The 24,608-nt window shown below is 34.5% G+C and overlaps 1 protein-coding gene across 3 annotated transcripts; it reads right to left on the bottom strand.

The window, feature by feature from the left end:
- Positions 1–133: 133 nt before the first annotated feature.
- Positions 134–23,168, bottom strand: LOC143251022 (zinc finger TRAF-type-containing protein 1 homolog). Of its 3 annotated transcripts, XM_076502300.1 has the most exons (6): positions 21,964–22,225; positions 18,272–18,480; positions 17,876–18,114; positions 16,224–16,435; positions 4,474–4,660; positions 134–3,486 (listed from the first exon to the last, which is right to left on the bottom strand). In XM_076502300.1, exons 2-6 carry the CDS (start codon positions 18,272–18,274, stop codon positions 3,282–3,284), a joined length of 846 nt encoding a protein of 281 aa, XP_076358415.1. In that variant the 5' UTR covers positions 18,275–18,480; positions 21,964–22,225; the 3' UTR covers positions 134–3,281. The 3 variants fall into 3 exon arrangements, with proteins under 3 accessions (XP_076358415.1, XP_076358413.1, XP_076358414.1); XM_076502298.1 differs by lacking the exons at positions 18,272–18,480; positions 21,964–22,225 and adding an exon at positions 22,841–23,168; XM_076502299.1 differs by having other exon boundaries at positions 18,272–22,225.
- Positions 23,169–24,608: the final 1,440 nt, after the last annotated feature.

Consider the following 24,608-nt stretch of genomic DNA (forward strand, 5'->3'; position numbering starts at 1 on the left):
CTGCAATTAGAAACAAGGACCAGTCAGGATATCAGTAATATTGCTGAAAACAAATATTATAGAACTAATACTGATCATGCCACGGAATAGTAATAGGAGTATGTGAAAGTTCACAAACAACTGTGTGTGCCACTTTGTTAGAGTAAACATTTTTAATATTTCAGTAGAACATATCTTAAAAACCAGTTCATGAAATATGTTGATGTTAAACAGTACTCTCTCATAGATCATACATGACTCAAAGTAATCAAGGAAGTTTGAAACATGACATAGCTCTAGAATACACATTTTACATTAGTTTTCAATGGTTAAAACTAACTTTTCAATAATTCTTTTACAAAGTACAGTTTAATATGAAACACAGCAATGCATTTACTACACAAATTAGTCAAATGATCACATACAATAAGTGTCAATAATAAAAAGTTTGGAAGCTGAGAAACAGATATACTGGGAAACACTTTGAACATGTTAGGGTGGTATTTATACACAAAAGTAAGTTAATCAGATTCTGATACAATACAAAGAAATACGAGGTCAACTCCTCAACACACACACCTTGCATGTGTTCCAGAAAGAGATTCTACCTAAAATTTATGATCGAGTGGGAAAATAAGTAGAAATAGCAATAAATAAAACAATTTTCATCCATAGTACTACATACTGACACCATTAAATAAGAATTAGTGATTCATCTTGATTGGTTGATTTTAAAAACTCAAAATTCTTTGCTGAATATGAAAAGTTACATTAAAATATTTAAACTAACCTCATCAAATTAACCGAGACTGGCATTAAACTACTTATGTTGATACGTTTATAAATGTAACAAGTTTCCATAAGTTAAATTTGATTCCACTTTTTGTTAATACAAAAAAATATATTCTACCTTCGACACAACTATTCAAATACATTTGATATTAAAATGCTCACCACACACTAGCACTTTTGTAAGTAATTATATTTGTGTAATAATGCAATACACTGGGTGAGAAAAGTAGCTTATACCAACTGTAACACAAGCAAAGTTTGTTTTTTTATGACAAAATGTTCAATAAACTAAAGTAAAGTAATTAAGAAAGGTACATACGTGCTGAAACTCCAACTATAGGTTTGACCAAAACTGACACAAAGTCCTTGGAAACATAATAATGACAATTTACTTAATAGAGCAAGTACTTAATTTTAACCTTTAGGAAGTTGTAAACAAAGGTCCAGTATCTACATTCCATGTAATTTCAAAACATAATATTTCTTACATAGCTGGTGTAACATAAAAAATATATATAATAGTGATAAAATCACACACAAAACATATATATATATATATAAGTACAATCACATGATTGGCTACAAAAGCCAAACATCACAGACTTTCATTATTTTTGTTTTTTCTTATATCACTGGTACTGAAATAGAAGTTTTTCTACTTGCTATTAATTAATACCATATACTTCAGATAATTTCAATAATTTACTCAAAACCTGCATTTTCTCTAAAGTTAAACAGACCTAAATATTTCCATGGTTATTAGAACTGGATGGAACAAACATTAAATCTTTAAGGATCACACTAAAGAAATTTTTTTTTGCTATTATGTTGTTTAATTATAAATCATGATACTTAAATAAACAGGAAGTTAGTTATACAGAGTTGCTAAAGACAAAAAATAATTTAAAATTATTCAATTTACTATTTAACTTTTGAAAAAATCTTACATAAATTTTATAAGACTTAAAAACATGCTGTATTTTTTTTATGGTTACATTTCATCTGGCATTAGGAAATATCCTTCATGGTAAAGACAGTGCAAAGTCTGTTATTGTAATTATAAAGTATTGGATATGCAACACATTTGGTATTTCAGTTTTATATATACGAACAACGTTTCTAAGAATAGCATTGAACTGGGTTGCAGAAGCTCGATTTAAGATGATGATTTAGGAAAACATTGTTCCCGAGAATCTTATCATAAAACTCTTTACAAATTTGAATTCAATTAAAAAATAATAATTAGTGTTTGATTTTTTTAAAGGATTACAAACAAGATGAACAGATAACAATAAAGTAACACTCAAACTTTGATAAATGAAGATGTAATAATGAAAACTAAAAGTTCATCACTTGTAGTTTACTTTTATGCTTTTTCTAAAAAATAAACTTGGAATTTTTCTGATATAAGATATATATAAACCTAAACTTTCTGTACAACATGTTAGATTGCACAAAAACCTAAGATTGCAAAACTTAACAGTAGCAAAATATACCTGTCTAATAAGTTGTGTGAAAATTATTCTTAAAACATATTTTTGAATTGCTCTACTTTAAGACACCTAATAACCATTTTTTTAACAATCATAGTAAAAACCAACAATTAGTCTTTTTATATAATCAATGACACATATTTCAGCTAGCTATTTATAATAAATATGACCAAGAACTTAAAAGTTACAAAGATTGTAAATATTCATTGCACTACAAAGTTAAATTCATGATAAAAAAAATGTATTTTTCATATATACAAGATCTTGACACATGTACATCTAAAAGTTTAATAACTATATCCAGGGTGTTTCCTACATCTGTGCACTCACCAGGTATTATTAAATCTCAACTAAAGTCAGCCATCCTTGTTTTAAGGTGGAAAAAATATACACACACTGTAAAGTATCCAAGAATAAATTTAAAAAAAACAAAACTTCATTAGTATGAAGATTTAGCTTTTGAACTCAAATTGAATAGAAAGACCATATGTGTGTGTTTAATGTAAACTACAAATTTATATCTTTAAAATAACTGACATTTAATGCTAGAACTAAAATCAGTATAAGATTTCAAGAGTTTAATATAACCTTAAGATATTAATGGATATCATTTATGTCCTAGTTCTAAAGTTTTACAATTAAGCTCCAAATTATAATGAAGCAAGCATAAAGAGAAACAAACTGAACTGCCAGTCTTATCACAACAAACAAGGGTAAACTGGTACTTAGTAATCTATTTAGCACATTATATATCTAAGATTGTTATTCACTAACATTTTATAATATATTAATGTAGAAAAAAGTGTTTTTCTATTTTTTGATTAAAGTAAATAAGTTCAGGATCAGAATACTGAGAGAAAAAAAAATGTTCTCTTTTAATCGTCTGGTAAGAGGTCTTTCAATGAAATTCAAGAACCAAGCTAATTTAAATTTTATGAAACATCCAAACAAGGAGGAAAAGCTCTTAAAATGCATCATCTACTTGGTTATAATGGAGAACTGCTCCATAGCTCACTTTCACTTGGAAACATGGAACATAATCAGCCGGAAGTTGATGGCCTTTGCAGCCAAAAGCTTGTTACACTCTGCTGAATCTGATAATGAAAGGGATTGATATGGACTTTCAGCATTTACATCACTGAACTCATGTTGGTACAAACAGGGATTTATCTTCATGTCTCCAAAAGGTCCTTTCAGGATCGTGTAATGGATTTTTAAAGGGCTGTAAAAATATTTGCTTTAGATCATGGTAAATTAATATCTTTCTGTCATTGGCAGAACTAAGTTAAGTAATTTATTTATTTACTTAGGCATTTTCAACAGGATTCTCCAATTATAGGAGACATCAGAAAAAAATAACAAATGATAACGTGGGTACACTTCAGTTTTATAATTTTAAATCAATCTTAAAAAAAGAGAGTAAAATGTACAATACACCTAAGGAACAGAAACTTATCTATAGCAAAAATATACATCTCAAAATAGAGTTTTTAGTAAACAAACCAGAAAAGACATAAATCCACTTATAAAGTAACAAAATAAAATAAGAATACATTACCTGAAGATTCATGATGTTCTAAACACACGTACATCCAAGAAGTCTTGATGGAAATGAAATAGAAACCCTATAACCTGAGCTCTTTCAAAAGATGGACATTTCTTCTTCAGGGGCAAAAACACTCAAGTTTGCCCCTGAAGAAGAAACATCCACCTTTCAAAAGCATTAGGGTTATGGGGCTTCTATTTCATTTTTACCTGAAGATTAATTTTGATACCTCTTAATGTCAGTTTAGAAGAACAAAATGTCTTCATACAACTTTTGTCATTTACAAAAATAACTTGGTGTAATGATATGGTGCAAAAATAAATTATTTTGATTTATAGCAGGGAAAAGTTTTTACAGGTACAATAAATATTGGGTGAAGAAACTTTTTTTTTTTATTAATTGTAAATATAAGAAATACCTAAAAATTTTACAATAGGAAAATGGCACCATGATTCTGCTTTTAAAACAGTTTATAACACGCTATAATTAACAGTTCCTCGTATAGTGCAAGAAACTACTTTGTTAAAAATTTACAAAATGCCAATAATATTCAGGCTTCAAACTGTATATGACCTCAAAGAATTCTACGATCTCTTACATTGCATAACAGACTGGATAAGTGACGTGTATTTACCAAACTTGATCTTTACTTTCAATACTTACTTTGGTATTTTGCTCTTCAAAACTAAGATGTAGGTTAAGCTTCGTTCACATGATAGTGTGGGATCTCGTTGGTTGTCGTTCACTAGTGCTTTCACTACCCACTGATGACCAAAAGCTGTAAAACGAGATGTTTCATAATAGAGCTTATGGATAAATTCATCAGTGCGGTATGGCTTGAACTGGAGGTCTGAAATAATACACATGGCTTTTATTCTTCATAAAGTAACCTTCAAAGTAGATGAATTATTAAAAACAGTTTGGTGTTCATTCGTAATTTCTTTTCTTGAAATCTTTAACCTTTACACAATTTATGTTTGGTTTGTTTTGAATTTTTCAAAAAGCTACTCGAGGGCTACCTGTGCTAGCCGTCCCAAATTTAGCAGTGTAAGACTAGAGGGAAGGCAGCTAGTCATCACCACCCATCGCAAACTCTTGGGCTACTCTTTTACCAACGAATAGTGGGATCGACCGTCACATTATAATGCTCCCACGGCTGAAAGGGCGAACATGTTTGGCACGACGTGGATGAGAATCCGCAACCCTCAGATTACGAGTTGCACGCCTTAGCACGTTTGGCCATGCCGGGCCGAGACTAAAGGGAAAGCAGCTAGTCATCACCCCCACCACCAACTCTTGGCCTACTCTTTTACCATAGCATTGGAAATAAAAAATAACGTCCTTCTGGTTAACAAGAAGTGCCTCAAACATTATCCAAATAGAAGAGGTCTAAGACGATAAGGATGGTAGCAATGCCCAAAGACAACTAAGATTATACAAAACTTAGATCCTATTCTACATTGAGTCATGCATTCAACATATTGCCTTGAAATAAAAACTAGATAAGAAGCAGGAACAGATAGATCTAAACAGCATACACAATAAGGGGCACAATGTATATCAATGCATATATATATATATATATATATATCCTAATGAAAGCTGCTAATATCCAATCCCAAGAAACCATTATAAATTTTCATTTGTCAAATTCACTTTACAAACAGAAAGACATCAGTATTTAAAGCTTTAATACACCATTTGTACAAAACACAAAGTAGCAGTAGCTCAATGTTTCTGGAAAATGTAACAGTTTCTAAGACACTAACGTACTTCAAGTTGTAGCCCAATTAACAATCAATTCCATCTAACTTTTTTTTTTTTTTTTAAACAATGAAATGTACTTCTAGGAGGCAATCATCTTCTCTCATTTAAATCTATCTTGATTCTGGACTGCCCTCTAAGCATATCTAAAATTTTTAGATGAAAGCACACCAGTCTTTTATACCCCATTAGTTTTGCACCATTTCAGAATATATACTGGTCATGTGACTACCCTCCACCAATCACACTGCAGCTTCTATACTGGTACAGCTATCATGTAAAAATCTTAACTTGGCACATCAGTGGGGAGGAATGGCATGAAACAGGTGAGAAAGTTTTTCCAGTGTAAAAGAATGTTAAGTTCTGAAACAGTCTTACCCCCAACCCCCTCACCCAATGGTAAAATCCAAAGGTGGAAGAACTGGTGAAGATGCAATAACATGTGAGCAAACAGAAAGCCACTGCACTGAAAGAACAGTTGATCAAGAATATAAAAAAAAGCACACCTGTGTGATATAGCACTTCTTGAATAGGCATGCTCTTTGCCAAGTAATTAACACAGGAACAAATTGTTGACAGAATTGAATTGGCAGGCACCAATGCATTCAAGAAAGAGGCATAGAGCACAGAATCAATGGAAAAGTGCTTTACAACCATGACATGAAACAGTGTGGTATTGACAATTATGGAAAGTATAGTGTGGAATCAACAATGATAGTGCCTTGTGTTACATCAGTATGTCAAGTGCAGTATATATGAGCAAAACAACCATTGGAACTACCTTTTATTCGATACAGAGTTCAACAAGTGCAGTCCTCCCAGACAAAACTCAGGAGGAAGCACCTTGGAGTATGTCAGACTGTGCTAAGTGTGGTCCACCTGAGCAGAATACATCCAGTTGAAGCAACTTGCACAAAAAATTTCTGTTGAAGTGCAGTCTACCTGGCCAAAAACATCTGGGGATAGCACCTTGGAACTTGAATATTATTGTATAATCATTGTTTGGTATAGCAAACAGTATAATGGCAATAGCCCTCTTCTCACCAAGTGGATATACACGATATATAAAGTCTATTTTTGTTTGTTATACAAAACCAACTTTTGAGGAAACCACCTCAATCCACCATTTTAGCAACTAGGAACTGGAACTGGCCAGGACTCCCATACTCTGCTAGAATAGGGGAGAAATTAGTGTTGAGTGTCTGGATTAATGACACAAGAGACAGTGCAATGGGTGTCAAAGATTAACTATTTTGAAAAACTGAAAGAATCATGGGTCACAAGGGATTAGCACAAATTCCCATCTGCTTCACTCATGAAGACCATGAATGATAGTTCTTTATATATGAAGCAGCAATAAAAATAGACACACACACACCACCAGATAAGTGGCCAGTGATCTTACAGAAGCATCTCTTCTCAATGGAGCATTGCAGAAGAATACAAACTTATTGTTAATAAAATATGAAGCATACCTGACTTGGCAATCCTTGCAACTGGGTGGAATCCTGAAATATGATGTATATCAACTAAGTAACATAAAATATAATAAAAGGTGAAAAGACATGCAAAGAATCACCACAGGAAGAAGATGATACCTGCCCAAGGTAGACACAGCTAAGACATGGAGATAACATATAACAAATGTATTTGGAGTTGTCCATATACTAGCCTGAATGATCTCTTTCAAAGGATGGCAGATTCAAGCAGCTAAAGACATAGGTACGTGACAAATTTGGTGTGAAGAAACATCATGTAGACAGACCTTCTATGGACAAGTCAGAATATGCCAGCCATAAGAGTTGATGAACCTAATAAGCAAACATAACAGGTGAGAGATCATGGGAAACAGGGTAATTTCATGAAACAAGTAGATGGCAGAACAAGCCACATACTATCAGAGGGAAAAAAACTGGACAAAGGAGTCCATCTGGATCAGAATGGCTGTACAGGTGGGAAATGGAAGGTAAGGAATTAGGAAAAAAAGAGCTGATCAACTTTTCTGGACAGCCAGTGTCTTTGGAATGAAGACCTAAAGAAATATTAATGGCATAAATATTGGAACAATGACAACCACATGTCAGGAGGAGAAGTAAACAGGTCACAAGGAAAAGATGGTACAAGTAACATCTTGCAATGGACTCAAAGGGAGAAGAAGACAGGGCACAAAGGACCACACTGAGGTTCAAACCTGGAAGAACAAAGAGACAAGACAGAGCAACCAGATGAAGGGAAGAGAAAAGAACAAAAATAACAGGAGAGGAAACCCTTCCAGAAATGGGAGAAACTGAAGACGTTTGACAAAACAGTCACAAAAATAGCAACAGGAAAGAGACAAACCCTGATAAAACAACTAGGTGAGGAACTGGAAGAGAAGAATAGGATATGAAGAAGCCACAACAAATGGACCAAAAGTTGAAGGAAGGCCAACACCTCTGGTACACAAACAAGGAAGAATGTCAAAGGGTTCAAGCAAAGAAAGATGCTACATAAGGGGTAAGCCCCTGAGTTGAGATAAGACTCTGGACAAAAGTCACATGTGAAGATAGAGTTTGGCAATTATTGAGACAAAATATATCCAATCATTGTTGTTGAAGGAGCAACCAAAACAGAGGTATGGGTAGGGATAGTTGCTCCAGTATGGCCAAAGCAGAAAGAACTGTATCTGAGCCAGCCAATATGGAGCAGCTAGCAGAGCATGATAAGGAGTGGTTTGGATAAGGGATATGATTCTGAAGAAGTCTGATCAGAGGTTAGGCATATAAAGATCCCTCCACTCTTGATTGAATGCATCCACCCCACAGAGCTAAGCATTGTGAAACTGGAAACTAAAAGGAAAAAAGAAAGATTGGCATTTCAGTAAGTGACAAACACATCAATATGCTGTTTTCCACATCCACCAAAATGCACAATGAAGGGTTGGTTGGTTGATTTAGTGTTTTATGGCACAAAGCAGCTAGGCTATCTGTGCCAAACGTCCAGTAAAAAAGGTAAAAATAAGGTAAATGTAGTAAAATTCATAAAAAGAAATGAAGGTAAAACAAAACAGCATTGAAAAAAATAAAAAGCATAAAACCAATGTTGACATCTAGTTTAAAATGTGAAGAGAGAAACCAGAGTAAGAAAAGTTGCAAAAGACTTTCTCCAGCAAAATGGTAATGATCATAACCCACCACAAAGACTAACAGGTAAGTACAAAAACCACCGTCAGTCACCTAAAGTTGGCCTTTCCAGTCCTAGTTCCGGGTTATGTGTCATTACAGTCATTATCAAAAGGTAAAGTAATAAAAGTTTTAAAAGACATGTACCAAAATTATAATAATAATTTGCCAAACATCCAGTAAAAAGTTAGATGTAAAGTAAAAGTAGTAAAATTCATAAAACAAAACAGCAATTAAAAAACATAAATGGCATAAAACCAATGTTGACATCCAGTCTACAATGTTAAGAGAGAAACTACAGTAATAGAAGTTGTAAAGGACTTTCTGTAGAATAATGGTAATTATAATAACCTGCCAGGAAGACTATCAGGTAAGTACAAGAACCACCATCAGTAACCTGAAGTTGGCCTTTCCAGTCCTGGATCTGGGAATAAAACTGTTAAAAGACATTCAGCAAAATTGTAATAATAACTCGCCAGGACAACTAACAGGTAGTTCAAACAGCAGCATCAGTCACATGAAGTTTACCTTTCCAGTCCTGGTGTCGAGTTATTTAATGTTATGGCCATTTTCCAATTTCAAATTGAACTAGAGAGATTGTGACTCTTAAAAGGGAACCACAATTAAAAAGGTGTAATTAATAAATATAAAACACTTAAATGGCATTAAAAAGATTAATGGCCATTAAAAAACTAAAAACTTTATCAAGGTGGACAAGTGTCACCATCACTAATAACACTGTCTAAAGTTATGGACAAACCTTGAAACAGAACATGTTTAAAATAGTGCTGTCGTTGAGAGTCGTAATGATGGCAAGAAAGTAAAATGTGGCTTATTGTGATCTGAGTGTTACACAAACTACACACTGGTGCATTAGTTCCAGATAAAAGAAAACGATGAGTTAAAAAACTGATCAATGCGTAGTCTAGTTAGAACAACCTCCTCCTTCCAAACCTTACAGAAGCTAGATGGCCAAAGTCTAATATAGGGTTTTATTTGGAAAAGCTTGTTGTCACCTTGCTCACTCCAAGTCAACTGCCAGCTGGCACAGAGACGAGCCTTAAATACAGGACCATAGTCCATGTATGGAATACGCACAATGGTGATAGTGCCAGAGGGAATAGATTTAGCTGCCGTGTCTGCAAGCTCGTTCCCACAAATACAACATGGCCTGGTATCCAGAAAAAGTGGATAGAAGTAGATGTTGATGAGAAATGAGCCAGTCGGTTTTGAATATCAGCAAGAACATGGTGTGAACCAATGTGAAGAGATTCCAGGGCCAGTAGAGAACTAAGCAAGCCAGTATAAATACCGTATTTTCCACCTAATAAGCCGAATTTCTGGCCCTAAATTTTGGACCTGATTTTTTGTGGGTTGGCTTATTGGCCAATCACTCCTTTCGGAAATTTCTTCTTCTTCTTAATATTTTTCTTTTGAAAATTACCATAGGCGGTAATTTTGTCCCATCAGCAAAGCACGTTAAGACTACAGTGAAACGTTGTTTCTGGAATTTCATTGGTTACCTAATTACAGTGAGTGGAGCCAATAACAAATGACATTGATTCCATCTCTGTCTCAATATGACACGTTCTGCTTTACTACAGAACGCCAATGATCACACACAACATGCATGCTGACGCTGAAACGAGACTAAGAAATCATTTTGAAGAAACTTGTCACTTCTTAAAAAATGGCTTTGGCTTATTGGGCGGTAATAAGCAAAAACTCTCATTTTCAGAGCTGAAAATTGGCCTCAGCTTATTCGGCGATTCGGCTTATTAACCAGAAAATACGGTAGTGCAGTTGGAGTACAGTGTAGCTTCAATATGATCCAGGGCAAGAGATATGGCATACAGTTGAGCAGTGAACACAGAAGCTGTAGAGGGGATTCTGCGAGCAACCACCGAACCGCAACAAACCATGGCAGAGCCCACAGAGTTACCTGATTTGAAACTGTCCATATAAATTGGAATGGAAAGATTGTTCAAAAGATATTCAGATGACTTAAAGAAAGGTCACATTTGGGGACAGTAATAAGCCATGGTGGGATGGGCTGACCAGTGGATTCTGCAATGTTATCTAAGGACAGACCGAATTCATCCAACTGCACCTGGATGAGAAGGCCAAAAGGAGTAATGGCAAATCGTTTGTTCTGAAAAAGTACGGCCCACCGAGGAAGGAAAACACATCCCCAGGTGGGATGCTTTGGTTAGGGACGAAGTTTCGAAGAATATAGTAAAGACAGTTGCAAACGACAAAGGTGCAGAGAAGGTTCATGAGATTCTACATATAAACTCTGAACTGAGGAAGTGCAGAAAGCCCCAGTGCAGAGTCGAAGTCCTTGATGATGAATGGGGTCCAGCATCTTTAAGGCCAAGGATCTGGCAGAACCATAGACCATTGATCCATAGTCAAGTTTTGATCGAATAAGAGCATGATATATCTTTAACATAAAGCATTGATCTGCTTCCCAACTGGTAGAAGAGAGGACACAGAGGATGTTCAATGCTCCTGTGCATTTGACCCATAGCTGCTTTAAGTGTGGTATAAAGGTCAGCTTACAGTCAAAGATAAGCCCCAAGAACTTGGTCTCAGGAACCACTGGCAGCAGAACTTCACCGATACAGAGTTCAGGATCAGGGTGAATACTCCGTTGGCGGCAAAAGTGCATGCAAACGGTTTTAGAGAGAGAGAAATTAAAGCCGTTCGCCGTGGTCCACTTCAGTACACGATCAAGGCAGTTTGTAGTTGCCACTCAATATATCTCATGTTCGATGACTGACACCAGATGTGAAAGTCGTTGACATAGAGCCCATTCACAACAGTGAGAGGGAGTTGTTCAGTAATGGCATAAATCTTTATACTGAAAAGTGTGACAGTCAAAACACAGCCCTGAGAGACCAAGTTCCTGTAGAAAAGAACGGGAAAGTGTCGAACCCACACAAACTTGAAATATCCTGTCCATTAAACATTTTTTAATAAAGCATGGGTAAATGGCCACGTAACCCATATATACACACACACATACACGGAGGTTTTGACAAGTGACATACCTCCATGTTGTGTCATAAGCTTTCTCAATGTCAAAGAATATTGATACAAGATGTCATCGTTTGAGAAAGGCTGCTCTAATTGATGTTTAAAGTGGAATTAGGTGGTCCATGGTGGAGTGCTGTCGTTGAAACCCACACTGGGTGGGCGAGAGGAGGTTGTTTGATTCAAGGAACCAAACAAGACGAGCATTAACCATCCTCTCTTAGGTCTTACAAAGATAGCTCGTCAAAGCAATTGGACAGTAGTTTGAAGGAATCTTGGGATCTTTCCCAGGCTTAGAGAAAAGTAAGATAATAGCCTTGTGCCAGGCATTAGGAAAAACATTCTCCTGCCAGATCCGGTTAAAAACAATTAGAAGAATATCAAGAGAAGCAGGAGAGAGATAGCACAGCATGTCATAATGCACATCATCAGGTCCAACAGATGTACTGCCAGACCAATGAAGGGCCAGTTTCAGTTCCACCAGTGTAAAGGGATAATTATAGTCAGAGACAGTTATTTCGAAAGGAAAAGGTGAATGCTCTTCCCAAGTCTTGATGGCCATGAAGGTGGAGGAACAAGCAGAAGTGCTAGGTACCTGGAAAAAACTTTCACCTAGATTATCGGCAATGCTCCGGGTATCAGCTACTTCTTGGCCGTCAGAGAGCGAGATCGAGAGGGGGCAGAATTGTAGTGCCCACTGACCTTTTGAACCCTGTCCCATATGAACTTTGAGCTTGTAGTAGAAGATATGCCAGTTGTGAACTTAATCCAAAATTCCTTCTGGCTTTGATGTCTTACCCACCTTGCATGTGCACAGGCCAACTGGAATGCGATGTGGTTTGAAAGTGTGGGATACCTACAGAAAGTATCCCAGGCCCGTTTTTGAGCCTTTCATGCCATGTGGCATGCATGATTCCACCACAGATGAGGATATAGTGGAATACATGTCGAGGTTTTAGGAATACATTGAGCAGCTGCTTGTATAATACAGTCAGTTACTTCTGCCACACAGTCGTCTACTGATGGCTGACGGACGATGGCAGGATCAAGTTCTGCGAGAGCAGTGAAAGTGGACCAGTCTGCCTGATCCAGCTTCCACTGGGACACGTGGGTAGGATGGCATCAACCACGGTCAGTCTCTCTCAAAAGTATAGGAAAATGATCACTGCCTAGTAGATTACTGTCAACCCTCCATGAAAAATGGAAGAATAATGAAAGTGAGTAAACCTGTTTATGACCAAGTCTTTTTTCCTTACTGTCCTCATCGACCTCCATGAATCCTGCCCTGGGGCAATTGGGCAGGTTTTTGTTGTTGGAAGGGGATTCGAGTAACTGAGGATGCAAACAAATGATTGTTTTGCAACTTGGGGTGGGAGAAAAAGATGTATCTGAAGAAATGCCTGTACCTGGAACCAAAGGATGTGGATCTTGGGGTTTGTTGGAATGTATGGGAGGAACAGAGATGGGTGTAGAAGTTGATTCAACTTTTTTAACCATGAAGGTCAAAAGGCTTTTCATTTGTTTTGAGAACAATTCTCTTGGAGGCACGGAGACATCTGACCCCACTCCCATTGTAGTGGTGGAACAAAGTGCAGCAGCATATGTCCGAGATGAAGTGGTGGACAGCAATTTCCGAGCCTCAGGATAAGTAATGTTATGAGTCGTTTTCAAACACTGCACCTCTTTCCTCCAACCATTTAGGGCAAGAACAAAAGTAGGAAGGGTGAGAACCATTGCAGTTGACACAATGTGGGTCCATGTCACACTCATAGGCATCATGGTCCTTGCCACCACAACGAGCACATGTCAGGGAACCATGATATGACGTTTTTGAGTGGCCAAACCTCCGACATTGGAAATATCGGAGTGGGTTTGGAATGTACGGTGGTACCTTGCAATTTAGATAACCTGCCTTGATGGTGGTGGGTGCACATGGTGATGTAAATGTCAGAACAAGGATATTTGTCGGCAGTGTAGATGCGCCTCGCTACAGAAACTCCTTGAGGGGAGAAACCAGCGAGAATCTCTGACTTGAAGATGTTCTTCAAATCCCTCTCAACAATAACTCCTCACGATGAATTCAAGGTAGCATGAGGGGTAACCTCAATAGGTACATCCCCAATTGCCTTTGAATTCAAGAGGAGTTCACTGTGGTGGGATGTGGATGTTTCAACCAATGTCTCCAGATCGAAGCTTCTTTACTGACTTTGGAGAGCCAGCAAGTCCCTCCAGTCCTTTCTGAATAAAAAAGGAGGTCATTTGCCCTGAAGGTTTTTCTGAAAGAGAATGTGGGATGAGAAAATGAGGTACAACTGGTGGTACAGACATTGAAAACTGCTGATCAGTCTTCAAGACGTGGTCATTTATCTATTGACTGTTTTTTCAGTGTTTTATTTAAATTTTTCATAGGAGGATCCATAGGAAAAAAGGAAAATTTTGGTACTCACTGACCCTACCCACCATGGAGCCCTACAAGGGGATGCACTACAATGTCATGCAAGGACATTGCAGCAACACCAGGATTTCATGAGCACTATACCCAAACACCAGCATCAGACACAATGTCCACAACACCCATAGAAAACTTTCAACAGTGGTACTTGGTTGACTCTAGCCCAAGTGTACCAGCCAAATTACCCAAGGGGGACCACCCAAAGGCTGTCCGTCTACAGGAATTCAAGGCCAAAGTGGTATGTTAGGGTTGGACCCCTCAACCACCAGGATCCTCTCCTCCCCTTCACGGGTCGCCACACACAGCAAACACATAGGGTGGATGTTTAGATCACAGAGGAAGTAACCAGAAAGAACAGAACCTTCCCTGAGAGGTCCCCTCACCACGTACAGGAATCCACACCGAGGGGCACAATGAAGGGACCACTCTATGGGAAGACCCTGGTTGGGATGAGATAAGTGACCAGCCACAAGACACACAAAACCAAAAACTAGACATTCCTGGACTTATCATATCAGTCATTTGTCCAGTACAGGGGATAGAGAGACTTAAGACACACAGATATGGACTTGTACAGCTCACAACAGTGAAATTGTCATAATGAGCCAGAGCCCAAAACCTTCCAAAAATTCAAGAATGTTGATATAGAGAGTAGCTTTCTCAAATGACCATCAACCAGAAATCTCTTAGAGGTTGAGGAAAGTCCCCCAACACACCAAGAAAGTATCTTTGGAGAGATGAGGCTCAAGATGAGGTGGAGGAAGAAGATTCCATCATGGTCATATCCCTGTTGAGCCACCAAGAAAGGTTGGCCTTGATCCAGGAATGATCTAAAGGATTATGGAAGAAGTTCCACTGGTCAAAAAGCATCCATTGAAGAGAACGTACATGTGCCTGAATTAAGGACAGAGAAATGAGAGAAGGCAGGGTCTTCCCCACAAAATTTGTAATGTGAAAGGAAGAAATCATCAGCCAAGCGTAAGACATGAACTCCCCATGAACAGGTCTACAATCTTTCAAGGGACAGTAATTAAACAGAAGTAAAAACCCTACCTTGAGAACCAGCCAGGCATGGGAAGAGGTAAACAGAAGCCAGTCATTTCTGAAAAGGAGAGTCAAAAGACCCAATGTTGAAAAGGGCATTACTGTTGTTTGTGAGACCATGAAGACTTGTGAAGACCATTGTTAACTACTGTGGGATTTCATTAGCCACCAGATTAAATCTTGAATTCATATGAACAAATCAGGATTAGGAAAACAAATATTTCAAAAACAAATGAATAGATACAATGGAAATCAAACAAGAAGTGGAAACTGATATAAACTTGTGATGAAGCATAATCAAAGTTTTGTAGTCATGTAAAGAGTGAGTTAAAACACATCTATACATTAAAATGCTAAGTGAGAAAGTGAAGATTACTCTAGAATAGTGAAGTGCACAGTACAATTGCTTGAGGGTAGTCACATAACCAGCACTTGCTCTGAAATGGCATAAAACAGATAGGGTATAAATTTTGCATTAATTATGATAATGCACTGGACAAAAGTTACCAAAGTTCATAAAAATAAAAATAAGTTATCTAATGCCAGAATCCAGAGTACAAAATATACCCACATTGGTAGCCAAATGAAGTAAGATCTCATAGTTAAAATGTAATACATAATACAAATAGGGTTTAGAGAAGGAACTGAAGTCAAAGTTTGTGCAGAGGAATTACAATTTTACAATTTACAGATGTTGAATTAGAGATTATTCTTGTTGTTTTAAAAGTTATTAACTATTCATCTATATCAACACTTGTCAAACTATTATAAATTTTAGCTCAAATAATCCTACTTTTGTCTGTGTATTATTTGAAAGTTTATGTAGGTTAAAAAGACAGAATCAAACTTTATTGTAAACTAATACATTTTTGAAGATGTAGCAAAAAAAAAAGATTATATTCACACATAGATCTTTATTAACAGTAAACATTAACAGACAAATGCTAATGCCTCACCATTAAAAGCAATTTTTTCATATGAGAGTAACTCAAATACACAATTGTACAGCTCCTTCTCTTGCAAGTTCTTTTTATCTACTACAGCAAGTGCTTCCATGACCTCTTTGCCTGTCTTATGTGGATGGAGACAAAGTCCTTCATGGTTTTGAAGTTCATGATATGGTCCTCGCCATTTGCACCCAATCCTACTGTAGCAGCACAATGTGAGTCTAAAACAGAAAAACAATTCATAATGAATATAATAAAACATTGTTTAGCTATTTCAAATTATTATTATGACACAGTAATGTCATTTATCACAAACATTAAACAACAAAAATGAAAAAAAATTAAGCCTGCAATTAAAGTACCAACAACATTCTCACAGACATTTTATGGATGTGTAGTACTTTTCAATAACATTCCAACTGTTCAGTATAATTATCTAGTCTTGAAACAAGTTTGAAGATTTAGTTTCCCAGCAAAAAGTTAAGTTTTAGCAGCATTTTGGATGCTCTAAAACTGATTTTTTTTACTTAATTTTGAATCAGTACATCTAAGATGCAGCTATAAAAATTATAAATAACATCTTATATAAACATCTCCAAAAATAAATCTTAGAAACTAAAAAAAATACATATTATAAAGTTTAATACATTTGTAATACTCACAAACTCTGGAAAACAAGTATTGCAAAATACATGAGCTTTTCCATAGATACGTATGATGAGTTTTAACAACCTGAATGCTGATCATAACGCTGTCACTTTTAAGAAAATAAATACTACTGCTCAAAACATCAGTTGTTGAATTTTAGGAGATAACTAAAGAGAGTTTCAATCATAGTGAGAAATTATGATGAATAGGTTAGAAAAGTTAAAGTTTTTTTTATTATACTCTCTCAAAACAATGGACATCCCAGACAAAAGTAGGTCTTGAACAAATTATAAGAATCCAGAGTAAACATAAGAGAAAAAATTATAATAAAATCCATTTATATGAAGTCAGAAAAAGAATGAAAAAATTTAAAAATGACAAAACTTTAAAACTATAGCTATAAAACAGAAAAGGACAGAAAACTTTTATTGGCCATTGTAAGGGCTAAACAAGATATAAATCTTCATTTCTGATTTCTGGCTAGTTCTTTACAGGAGAGAAAAAGTATGACAAAAGACAATTGTGAAGCACATGAGCCCCACTCTTTCAAAAGAAACCATGCACAAATTATAAAGGTAAAACAAAGATCACTTTACCTTGAATATTAGAAACAAGTAGCCAAAAAAAAGATAATTTAAACATACAAATGAATAGAGTTGTTTTATGTCTGAAAAAGCAGATGCACCTTGACCAAGTTACAAACTTACTTTTTATATGTTTGGCATATCTTTCTGTGCTAAAGACTCCTAGTAATGAGATACTATAAAATTAAAAATTATTTCTTTGCTATTAATTAACAAGGCTATCTCAATTAGCCAACAAAAGTGGCTTTTGTACATCACAGAAACATTTGACTGTACAAGCACAGCATGCTTCTGGTGTGACAGAACCACAAGAGAACAATTTAACTTCAGTTGTTAAGGGAATTTTTACTTTTCATTTTTATTTATCTATCAGAATTATGAACCATATTGCAGTTCTTTGAACAAAATAAAACAAATAATCCTAAAGACCTTTCTTCACATAGTTCAGCTACATGGTGTTCCAACTGAGATCTTGGAAGTTCTCTTGAGCAAAACTGGCACTCAGCTGGTAATTCACTGACTGCTTTTTCTACTGCAAGGTTTCTAGAACATGATTCCTTGCTGATAACTGTACGACAGTTTGGACAAGAAGCTGTCTCATCTCGTAGGCGAGCATCTGCCAGCAGATGAGTAAAGCAGCCTGCACACATCAGGTGACCATTTGTACACTGGAAAGGTTCAGTAAATCGGTTAGTATGATAACCCCCTAATTTCAATTACAGCTGAAAAAAAAAAAAATCACAAATATGATAATTAAGAATACAATTTAACAAAAGGGCAAATAGACAAGTTCAGTAACATTATCTCAAAATGTAAGATACATACCATTGATCTGTAAAATGTAAAAACAAAATGGTTAAATCAAATCTGTTTTCACTACAAAACCAAAAAAAGACAAGTACTGCAAGAACTGTGTGCAACCAAAAAACCCCACAGTCTTTCACTTTTCAGAAAAACAAAAATTTAAATAAGATGTCAAACTCTCCAGTACACAATGGTCGAGCAGGAAGTTCATGGTTCACAAGTGGCTCCACCTGCAAGGGCAAAAAAACTTTGTCAAAACATTCTGTATGAAATATGGCATTTTATGCAAGAAGGGTACAAAGCCTGTTTAATTATGTGTGAAGTTTCATAAAGTACCTGTACACCTGTTTTTGTTACCACTATTGTGTAATAGTTGTCACACTATGAAACTTCTATTCCTCAAAAGCAATAGTTAAATGGCAAGTACAATCCCCTCTTCATTTTTCATAGAGCAAACATCAAACAATTCAGTGTAATGTACCCGAGTGAATAGAGCATGAGCGTACGTCATCCAGTGTTAATCTACCATGTATTAGTAATCTTGTAAATGAAACTACACAACTTTTTCAGTTTACATAAGATTAAAAAATATATGATAATGTTTGAGTTACGTGTAGCAACATTGTGATAGACCATGATTAAAAAGGCTCGTTTCTAGAAGTAATAATTAAATGTAGTCCGTCAAAAAAAATTTTTTGTATCCTATGTACAGCAGGTGAACCTCAGTTTGTCTTCTAAGAGAAGTATTGTTTATACTTCCAAATCATTCTTGGAACTATGCTAATACTCAATTGAAATAAATATGGTGGTATATATTCATTCTAAAGCAATACCAAATTTTGATGCTTTTATATTCCATAATCATTCTTATTTAATTCACCATAAAAAGGATTTCACATTGAGTTAAACAGAAGTTACAACCAAACAAAAATATGTAACTTATTACTTTATTAACTTCTTTCCATGACATACAAAGACATGTACAATTTTCAATGATTGGACATTTTAAATACAAAATTCCAGAATCATACTCTATTTCTTCCCATTTCAAAATAAAACTATGCATGAACAAGGGCAAATAAACAAAAATCCTTTTAGTTCAGGACTTATCATAATCATATCCAGAACCAAATATTAGTTTTTACTAACTGAATCTGTGGGTTGGTCATATTACCATAAAAAAAAAGTGTGGACTATAGTAAGTAGAGTTTTGTCAAATTACTCAATTACAAAACTGTTCAGTTTAAAATCTATCCTTACTTCCTATTACACCGAAATAGTAATCTTTGGTTGATTGTATTAGATGAAAACTTATTTTTATTCCTTTTTAACATACAAAGCAACAACTGGAGGATTTTTAGGATGAAAAATGGAAAATATCATTTGAAGTTTTTTATGCTTATGAAAGGATGGTTAATATTATACAAAACATTGCAAACTTTATTGATATACCAATTGAATAAAAAGAAAATGTATGAACTAGTCTCACTAAACATTCATGTTTTTCTAAATTTTGTTTCTGCTGTATATAGTTTCACAAAATAATAAATTAGGACCACGATTATATGCTTTCTATTTCAAAAAATAAAACACTAACTTTAGCATTTTAATTTCTGTAGAGTTTTTTCAATGCACATTTCCTATAAAACTTTTTTTTTTCATTTGATCTTCTAGAAATTTTTCTGGAGCTCCACAAACACAATGTTTAATAAATATTCAAAAACTGAAGAATATGAACATTTGATATTTCAAAATAATTATTTAATACTTTAGAAAAAAATATCACAACTTCAAGTTTCCAATAGCCGAATTTTACTTTGCCCTTTAAGTTCACTAGCCATTTCTTGTTGTTGTTGTTTTTTTTTTTTTTTTTTTTTTTTATAATTAATATAATTAACAGCAGTAAAATTTACTCAATTTAAAACCAAAAATTACTAAAACAATCTTGTTGTTTCAAAGTTCAGAATATAATTGTTCAGTAACACTTACTGACATGTTTGTTAATTAACATGTAAAGCTGAGATCGAAAATTTCCAATAGACTCATCTCATGAAAAGCAAAAAAGTTAAAAACATTTGAGATCATGAAATGAAATAAAATATTTTTTGGAATTTGTAAATGTCAGGGAATAACACCATAGTATTACTTAAAAACAATCATATAATAACAAATACTTATGCAATGCTTTTCTAATTTTAAAATAACAGCTTCTTATGGTAACATTTTATCAAGGCTGCATGCATAATACAAGCCTAAGACATGTATTGAAGATTTCAAAAGCAATTTAGCAAAGCTTTTAAAACCTAAAACAAGGGATTAGTTTATTTACCTCCAAATGAAAATTTTTTTTTTTTTTTTTTTTTTATACACAGAAATTTTTAATTTGGGTGACCTTGAGGTTTTCTCAAGAAATTACATATACACTGTTGATTCATAACTTAAATACTTGATGATAAAATCTTCAACAATACTAAAAGATATTTTTCCCATTAATATCATTGATAACTAAGAAATGTTTCAATTGCAAATAAACAATATAAAAATACACCAATAATGTATGTGGATGCAAGTGAAACAATCATTATTATAGATAATGAAAGACTGTAATTTCATTTTCTCATTTAATAATTTCCATTAGATGAACTGTCCTGATACTTTTAAATTGTAGGGAGCTAATAAAATTGAATGCATACCACACAATATCAAAACAAAATAAATCTACCAGGCATAAAGACATGCATGTACATCAACACAGTTACCTCATCAGAAGACTACATACATGACAGTCAAAACTCCAGGTAGTCATATGGTTGAAAATCTTTCATAATGTATTACTCACTAAACAATTTTTTTTTGTTTTTTTTTTTGTACGTTATGTTATCAACATATGGCAGCTGCAAAATATTAATTAATTTTGAGTTTTAATTACTTCATGACTTTAGCAAACTGGTTATTTACCATGATTTGCTGAGAGTCCCAAATATTAATTTTTACTAACTTTAAGATACTTTTTAAGTTGTTTTTTTATAAAACAATGTTAAAAGCCATGAACATTTTTGAAAAAGCTTACTTTTTTTTCCAACAGTTCTAATTCACAAAAAAGTTAATATGCTACAAAACATAATTGCAATCGACATTTTAGTAAAATAAAAACAAACGAGATCTCGCTATGTTTTATTTTAAATGTGATTCATTATCTTTGAAATATTAAAATATATTTTTTTATTGATATAAAATCTCGTAAACGTACTTCAAATATATATTACTGGGGACAAAAAATTTAACCAGTGTTTCAAATAACTAGTTTTATCTAACCACAACCTTTTCTTCATTTACAGAACTCTTAATTTTAATGTTTTTACAGTTTCTATAGTGACTGTAATGAATTATGTGCGTGTGCGTCTGCATCTACGTTATATTTTAACTTCGAAATCTTGCATACCCTTTAGAATCTTTTTCCTTCTGTTAATACTCGTTTGTTTTTGATATTAGTGATCTTTTTACATAACATCAAGTAAACTTACAAAAAACAAGTACGGCAGTATAATTCGAGATTTTTTTAAATTCACACAACCATTAGAAAAGTTCCATTAAGTTTCTAGTTTAAGTTGAATTTTATCTTGTTGAAATCAAAATTAAATACATTGGGCAAAATATAAATTAAAATAACATGCATCAGTTACGCAACTTCCACAAAACATTATATACAATACCTCATTTACTGAAACAAGATTTTGTTATGTACACTCCTCACCTCTGCTGAAACCAGAGGTAAAAACCAGCTTTAGTGCTACAGAAGAAAATAAAAATATCCGCAGTTCTAACTGCGATTCAATCGTTGTTACGCAACATGAACATACATGATTTACCGGGAGAGACTAATGAAATAGTACTGGAGAACAGACATTCTAAGTAGCTTTCTATTATAATTCACTTCCAAAAAACAAAATACACACTGTAACTCTCTCTTTTTTTCCCCTTACCAAGTACTTTGAAGGAAATTATCACTTACGATGACCAAGAAATATTATAAATGAAGCGCTGAAAGTCACGCCTATTTTGGAGCTATTTATAAATAAAAAAATAAACAAATAAATAAGTTTCGAATTTATAATTTGTGCGTTTTAAATATTATTCATGAATAATATCAGAAATGGCAAAGTAGGATTTTCTTACAAATTACAAATGCATTCCGATATTAAGTTTTGAAATTCCATGCCACAGCAATTTGATTAAACATACACAACACACAATTTCAATAAACTTTATGTTTATTAATAAGTTATCAAACCACTGGTTAAGTTAATACATCTGCTCAATAGATAAACACTAAGTATATTACATGATTTTATTCAATTTAACCTTCTCTAACTTTTCATTTTTTTATTTTTTTTCAGGTAGTATATTTCAAATCGACCAAAATTATTCTTGACTGGGCAGCTGGTACAACAAGATGGGATCGACAGACATGGTCCCTGAAACAGAAAACAAACCAAAACAACACATGCCCTAACGGGCAAACTTGATCGATAAATGACAGCAAGAAAATTCAAACCTACAGAACGGGGAAATCAGCTGATCACTCCAAACCTGATATATGGCTGAACGAGGAAGATCCAAACATACGGCGCAACACAAAATCCCGCCGAGTCTCTGTTCCAGTCGCCCTTCCTTACTCTTGGTCTGGTTTTCTGCGCGTAATTTTTTCTTTGCTGGTTCCATGTTCCCTTCATAAGAAGAATTGAGAGTACAAGTTTCTGTTACAGTACTGACACTTGGACCTGAAACTATTTCTTCTGCCATCTTACGAATTGACGTTTATTTTGTTATAGCTGTGTTATATCAAAGATTGCCCAGGTGGTTGCCTGAGACCACGTGAATCATTAAGCCAATCAAAGTGTCGAACACCGAATGACGTTTTTCTACACGGATTTCGTATCAATAGAGAGAGAAAAAGAAAAGAATAAATTATCAGTTATTTAGTATTTTATTTGTAACAAAAACATTGTCAATATGAAAAAACCCGCTAAGTTATAAAAAACAGTAAGGCATATAAAGCGTAAATATCAAAGACAAAACTAAGTAAGAACAAGAAGGAACTATTGAGATAACCTTGTAATCTATTACAAGTTTTGTCATTAATAATATTAATAATATACTTAGTAGTAATAAAATGTTGAATAACATTCAAACTTTCTTCTCAGTTTCCTCTGGCATAGCCATGTGGTTAAGGCACTCGACTCGTAAGGCGAGGGTCGCGGGTTCGGATCCTAGTCACCCCAAACATGCTCACACTTTCAGTCAGGGGGCATTATAATGTGATAGTGCAACTCTTAAGCTCAAGAGTTAAAGGTAGGTGGTAATGACCAGCTGCTTTCCCTCTAGTCTTACACCTTTAAATTATGAACGGCTACCAGAGATAGCTCTCGTGTAGCTTTGCGCGAAATTCAAAACAAACAAACAAACTGAATTATATAAAGTTGGCGATCTGCGCCCTCTTTATATTCTCTATAATAAAATTTTGAATTCGAAGTGTGCGGCAAGTTTTACCGAAACCACCCTAAATACTTTATCAACAAAATGTTAATAATATAAAAACAAATAACTTTTAAACTTAGAAATAATAATACTTAAATTAAATGGAAATAAACCAACATAAAGCAGAACTGCTAAATTCAAACAGAATTTTTTTTTTCTATAGGGAAGAAATAAAAATTATTAGTGGAGCCAACCAGCTTTTAATATACACTTTAATAAGTTACTAAACTCTCCGCTACATGACTATCCTGGCTTATGAAATAATTCAAGCAGCTATCATCTGATATCCTTTGGATACTTCCTTTAGTGAAACTTTGCTCAGTAGTTTAGTAAGGAAAGGTGACTAAGCCCTTTCAGCCCATTCATCTTACGATCAACTAATCATCCTTAACCTTTGATAATCAGTTGTAAAACAGACAATATAGTACATACATTTTATTGGGAACACCACTTTATATTACGAAAAATAAGAATTATAATTCCCTTTCAACTACGTTTTCGAGTTCTTAGGTACCAATTTCAGTTGTGCAAACTGTTGATGTACTAGACACTCATTGCACATACTAGATCCAGCTCGTAATGGTCGTTTAGAATCACACATATCAACAGGGAAGTAAACTGTTTGGGGTTTCTTTCTTCTAACTCTAGCATTTCCTCATCCAGCTCAGCAGGTCACATCCTACTTTATTTACGTAAGCACCGTGAATCTAGTTGTGAATAATCAAAGCCTTAGAACCATGGTTATTAAGTAGCATAGTTTTAGAACCACGGCTCAGTGGTTTATTTCAATAATACAACATATCTTCCTGCACTTTAAATG

Source organism: Tachypleus tridentatus, chromosome 5, assembly GCF_004210375.1.
Source record: "Tachypleus tridentatus isolate NWPU-2018 chromosome 5, ASM421037v1, whole genome shotgun sequence".
NCBI lineage: Eukaryota > Metazoa > Arthropoda > Merostomata > Xiphosura > Limulidae > Tachypleus > Tachypleus tridentatus.